This window comes from Malania oleifera, chromosome 10, assembly GCF_029873635.1.
Source record: "Malania oleifera isolate guangnan ecotype guangnan chromosome 10, ASM2987363v1, whole genome shotgun sequence".
Taxonomy (NCBI): Eukaryota; Viridiplantae; Streptophyta; class Magnoliopsida; order Santalales; family Ximeniaceae; genus Malania; species Malania oleifera.
This window is the reverse complement of record NC_080426.1, coordinates 63,332,875-63,339,105: the sequence shown is the minus strand read 5'-3', so window position 1 is coordinate 63,339,105 and position 6,231 is coordinate 63,332,875. Positions and strand designations below refer to the sequence as shown.

Sequence of the window (6,231 nt, the reverse complement as noted above, 5' to 3'; positions counted from 1 at the left end):
GTCTCAGGTGGAGCTATGGGTTATGTTTTTATTTTCTCTTAAGGGGTGTATATTCACCAAGGTGGAGATTGTTGTAGTATGTGGCTCATATATTCAGTGGAGCATATGTACAAATAAAGTGTGGTTTGAAAAAATAAAGAAGCTAGTTTGTAGAAGAAACCGTCAACATTTTGCAGAGTTGCATTGACGAAGTTAGGGTTACGAAGAAACTGTTGACAAATTGGCAGAGATCATCGATGGTTACATCAACGATTTGGCCTTGAGAATAAATCGTCGATGATTTGTCTGAAATCGTCGATAGTTTTGCTTGGTGTTGTTTTTGGTTGGGAACTCGAAGGGAAAACCTTTGAGGCGTTGATATAGGAGAATTAGGAAACTTTCTAAGTACTATGTATGTAAGAGTTAGCATATATACAATGCGGTAACTTTGGTTTTGAAGATAGTGAAATTTCAGCCACTTGTCCCCGTGGACGTAGGCACATTGCCGAACCACATTAATCCATTGTGTCATTATTTTATTGCTTTCCTTAAAATCTACGTGATTGTATTTTTCGTATTATTCATCATTGGTTGCTGCATTACACGATCAGTTTTCCGCATGCTGCGCATTGATTTGCATAACAAAATATACTAATTCCACTGAGGTTTGGCAAAAAGACAGAGACCTCCCTTGAGATTTTCAAAAAAGACATAAATCTCCCCTCGAGATACTTTTATTTTTGTAAAAGACAATGGCATATTTGTATCTTTTTGACAAACTTTAGGGGAGGTTTTTAGAATTCTTGAAATTTCAAGAGAGGTCTCTATAATTTTTGAAATCTTAGGGGATGTTCTTGTTTTTTTTGTCAAACCTTTGTGGAGGTTAGTGTCTTTTGCGCTAAGAATTATATAGAAAAATCTTAAGTTTTTAAAGAAATCAAGAAATTTGTCTTAGGCTACCTCTTTTTAGTTCTTCTTAAGGCAATTTGAAAAGAAATTTAAAATAAAAACACGAAGATAAATTTCTTATAATTTTTGATAAATTCTTCTTCAGAAAAATTATGATGTCTACAAAGCCAAAAATAAAAAATAAAAAATACAGTGTCTATAATAGCATTAATTTCTATATGTTTTCAATTGTATTTGCTAAAAAAAAAAAAAAAAACACTCAACATCTCTTAAATGTGCCATCGAGTAAATATTTGAAAATCAATAACATCTAGAAATGATGCTGAAAAGCTCTTAAAAAATATTAATTAAATGAAAATATTTTGTAGTGAAATGTCCCCTCAACAGTAATCTTTGCATATGTCCATTACAAAACCTACTAATTTAAAATCAATAAATGTTATGCATCATTTTGAACCCATCAACATTTTAAGCATAAGGCACTCAAGTTCTATTCTCAGTTTATAGTAAAAGAGATAGAATAGTAGTGGACATTGGATATCTCTAGAATTAAAATTTGAGACTTCTATATTAAAGGTCTCTTTTCAACCGGGGGATCAAATGCATTTGAGATTGTGGATGAGTTACACATTGCATTGCTTAGGCCTGATTTGTCTCCCAATAAGTCATAAAAGGAAGAAAAAAAAAAACACATGCACACACTGCGTACTAGGGTTCGGAAACTCAATAAAACTTCTTCACCACGAAGACGAAGGGGAACCAACTTCCAGCACATAAACCATTACATACAGGCAAAAAAATAGAAAAAAGGGGGAAAAAATAGAAATAAGAAGGGACAACACCAAATCACATGGTTCAAAGACTCATATACAAGAAATCGTAATCAGCAAAATACTACCTGGTGAGATTGAGTTCAGACAATGGCATCTGCACAAAATGAGAAGGGAAAAGCAACATTAGAGATGTACAGATATAGCAACATGCAAGCTAGCTGTAAACAAAACGCATTAGGACGATGAGTCGTCGGTGGAAAAGATAAATAATGTTGCATGGTCTTTCTTCCTACTTGTATTAGGAGATTGAGGTGGCAGACATGGCTGACCCAACAGATGGATAGCGCGGGCCATTCCCATTCAAAGGAACAGCTAGCTCGGTAGAAGAAAAAGGACATGGCATCAATTGCTTCCTCATCATGTGATGAATTTGAAGGCTTTCTAGTTGGATATATATGTAGTTAGAAGGGACGTGTTCCCAATGGCTATGTACCATCACATCGCATGGAAAATGACATGGAAGACCACCTTCCATCTACTCATACTTCCATTCGACTCACTTTCATTCTTGCGACAAGAAGATAGTTCCTAATTAATTATAAGCCACTATATAAGAAGTTAAGTTAGCTTTTAATTCTCATCTTTGAAATTTTTGGACCATAATGCTTACTTCATAAAACCAAAAGAGTAAAGGTCTATTCAATCGCAGAAAAATATTTGTTTCTTTTATTTCTAAATAACTGTAAAATTGTCACATTATTTTTTAATTTTCACCATTTATCTTTGCATGAAAAACTTTTGAAATAATAAAAACATATTTTCTAATTTTTTTTTTTTATAAAAATGTTAGAATATGAGAAACAAAGTCACATTTTGGTAGTTATTTAAAAACTAATTATTGAAAATAAAAATAATGTTTCACTACTGAATACAATTTAACTTCAACTTTCTCCATAAATTTGCACACCATATCATTAATTAATATTTTTTGCAATATTTCTAAGTTTAAATTTTGAACATTCATGCAAATTCATGAGACTCTTCATTGGGTTATTTGAAGTATTTCAATAAAGTTAATTACAACTTTGTTAATCAAAAATTAAAACTCAAAAATGACTAGTGGTTAAAACTACTACTTCTAATTTTTTATTCATTGCATATAACAAAAATGAAAAATAAAAGGAAAAAAAAAGAGCATAATGTGCGTGCATAGGGTTTGATGGCTTGGCTTGGCTTGGTAGGGTACTTATATAGGTTAGGTAAAACATTATTAGCCAGGCACTACAATAGGTGTGGGATAGAATTGGCTTTAAGTGATTTAATGACCTTTTAGTCTATCCACATTGTATAAAGACTATTTAATCCTCCCAACGATGACCAATGACTAAATAATTTAGGTTTTAAGAAAAGACACACATACAAACACATACACAAAAAAATCGAGATATCTTTTATTATTATTATTATTATTATTATTATTTTTGGTTTGTTGTTTTTTTCATTAAGTATGCTTTAGACTTTTGAATGATTAACCAATCATTCATAGATGCCAATCAAATCCATTACTATATAGCTCAATATATTTCTATAAACCTTAACTATCCAAATAAATACAACCCTATTGAAACTAAACAGAAAGAAAAAAAAGTGAAAACTAGACAATTTTCATTTTGGAGCTAGTAGTGAAAAGACCAGGCAACTTGAGTTGTGAAACTATAAAAAGAAATGAAGACTAGGCAATTTTATTCGTGAAACTGGTTAGTAGATACATGTGCCTCACAAGGCACTACCTAAAGTGCTCATTACTAGCAATATAGGTCATTCTATAATGTCACATCAAAGAATATAACCAAAATTAATTAGTAAAATAAAACAGACGCCGTCAAACCATTAATAATTTGGATGGTCAAAACTATAAGGCTTTGATGTTAAAAAAGAAGAGGAAAACTTCCAAACTTGTAGTTTTTATGATTCTACTTTTGATTTTGAAAATAACTTTGGTGGATCACAAAAGGTATAAAATATTAGACATGTTTATTTAATTTGTTTTTAACAATACAGTAGACCATGGCCCAATGTTTGGTACGCAAGAATAAAATGGAATGGAATGAAAGTAAAATGGAATAAAATTTATTTGGTCAAAACGTAAAATAATGACCAATCTCAATACCTTCCATAAAATTCTTATGCATCAAACAACTTTTTGAGAAAAAATAAATATATACCTAGGGTAGGAAGCAGAGAAACTCTATCATTGGCTCCCATTTCATCACTGGAAAGAAGTCCAAGAATGTTGCTAGTAGGCTTGATCTCACTGTCCGAGTCGCAAACCTTGCCTTGCAGCTCTGGATGAATCTTCCTCTTCAACATCTTCCTCATCAGCTAGGACATAACTAATTTAATTAGCTAACTGAGATCATTCCATCATTTTATTTTTGTACAAAATGAACTTATGGTGTCATGTTTCAATGCTCAAAAGGGATAAAAAAGAAAAAGCAACACACATTTATATGAAACACAATTATACTAATTTTTTATGAAATTTCACACGATGCAAAAAATTTAAAGTTCAAATTTAATTGCCCCAGTTAAATCATTCGGGGTACATATAAGCATGGATAATGTATGTTAATTGATTAATGGCATAAAATGAATCTTACACCTATAAAGTAATTGGCTGAAATTATAGGTTTTGAGCTTTGTATTTATATTTAGATGATTTTAAATAAAATTTTATATTACTTTTTGTGTAAATTGTATAAATTTGACTTCAAATCTTCCCCAAATATACGGTGAAGAAAAATAAAAAATAAAAAAGAAGAGAAAACATTTCAGCATATGAATAAGTTGAGCCCCGTAAGAAGCCAACACCAATTTTCTTTTTTCTTTTTTTTAAATAAAAAAATAAAGAATGACCTTGTCTTTGCTTAAAGTTGGAAGACTACCTTAGTAAATGCTTTAGGTGGAAACTGCCAAATTGAAAAACAATTTTTCCCAACACCTCCATACTCTATAAAAATTTAATGCAAGGTTGTGTGTCTATTTTTAAATAATTATTAAAAATAATTAAATATTTTATATTATAAAGAAATTTTAAGATAGTTGTAAATAATAATTAATGTCACAAGTAAAAAGGCAGTTTTGCTCACTCGGTGAAGTTTTCGAATGGGACGCGAATCCTCCTTAACACGAGGGATGAGCTTCTTGGCGAAGGAGAGGCCGTTCTTTGGCCGGAGCGGCGCCGGTTTCTTACCGGAATCAACCACGGCTGCTTCCTTTGAACCCCCTTTTCTTTTGATCATCATCTCAGAATCCGCCAAGAACAGATCCGCCAGCGTTGTTCTTTCCCCTTTCTTCTTCCCCTCATCGCTCGCCACAATGCCCGAGTACTCCAGACCCATGGCCAGTTCCGGAGCCCCACCCACCAGCATACCGTCAACCGTCACTATCACATCCTCACCCTTCACTTCACCTGTAACTCCTTTTTTGTATCCAGCAAACACTAACGGGTTCAGTTCCCCTTCCTGATCTTTTGCGTCTTCTTCCTCATTGTCTGCGCTAGTAAAGGAGTATTCTTCTTCCCCATCTTCTTCTTCTTCTTCCTCGTCTTCATCTTCTTCTTCATATTCTTCTTTGTACGCGTCGAACCCGAACGTGCCAATGGTCAGTATGCCATCTCTCCACCCATCCATGGCGTCGACTGGGCCGACGTTCTTGAGCAATGCTTTTGTTTCTGCATCATTCATAAATGGCTCGGCCTTCTTTACGTTTCGACCTACTCCATGTGAAAAAATAGATACGAAAACAACAACCAAGTCTTAAGTTTCACTAACAACTTCAAAAAAAGAAAAAAAATGCATGAAATGTAAAGGAGGAATGTCAAATGAAGTAAATATATATATCTATATATAAACTTACAGACCTTCGGGAAGAGAGATTGCAGAGTTATGAACATTGTGGAGAAACCGCCTGTGTACCCAGTTGAAAATCTGTTTCATATCAATGAACAGATCAGAAAATTAGTAAACAAATTAAGCAAGAACGATTTTATATACTTTAAGGCGAGAATATTGAAGTAACGAAGAAAGCATGCAACTATAATAATTAATTAATTAAAACCTTCATTTTTTTTCCTCTGCAGGTTGGCGAGGAGAGGGGAACAAAAGAAATGTCTAAAGAGAATGAGCAGTTAAGTGGGAAAGTGGTGGGGGGGGGGGGGGGGGGGTGTTGGAAGGGGGTGTGGAACAAAGGGCGGAGGTAGAAGGAAAGAAACTAACTAGGGCCGAGCCGTGGAGGAGTGGAAGAGCGACAGGTGTAAAGGGTGGGAGAGAGAGAGAGAGAGAGAGAGAGAAGAGGGGTCCTAGAACACAGCCATGTTTGGGGGTACATGGGATGTTGTTGGACGCACCATGCTGGGTCTGGCTGGCACGATCGATATTCCGAAATTCTCGAAATGACGTGCATGCCTCCTTCGGCCTTTTCCTGTTGCCCTCCGCCAATCATTTTCCAGTGTTATGGATTTGGCCTCACCATTGGTAAAAAGCATGTTGAAAGCTTCCCACCCCACCAG

The 6,231-nt window shown here is 34.3% G+C and overlaps 1 protein-coding gene across 1 annotated transcript; it reads right to left on the bottom strand.

Annotated features, from left to right (window-relative positions):
• Positions 1–1,434: 1,434 nt before the first annotated feature.
• On the bottom strand, positions 1,435–6,030 carry LOC131166117 (protein TILLER ANGLE CONTROL 1). The gene is made up of 5 exons (XM_058124413.1): positions 5,781–6,030; positions 5,584–5,650; positions 4,811–5,436; positions 3,887–4,043; positions 1,435–1,815 (listed from the first exon to the last, which is right to left on the bottom strand). Exons 1-5 carry the CDS (start codon positions 5,784–5,786, stop codon positions 1,802–1,804), a joined length of 870 nt encoding a protein of 289 aa, XP_057980396.1. The 5' UTR covers positions 5,787–6,030; the 3' UTR covers positions 1,435–1,801.
• Positions 6,031–6,231: the final 201 nt, after the last annotated feature.

Coding starts and splice junctions, on each gene's coding strand:
- LOC131166117 (XM_058124413.1), bottom strand. Junction 5,437..5,583: donor TGCAATCTCTCTTCCCGAAG/GTCTGTAAGTTT, acceptor CACATGGAGTAG/GTCGAAACGTAAAGAAGGCC. Junction 4,044..4,810: donor CCATTCGAAAACTTCACCGA/GTGAGCAAAACT, acceptor GTTATGTCCTAG/CTGATGAGGAAGATGTTGAA.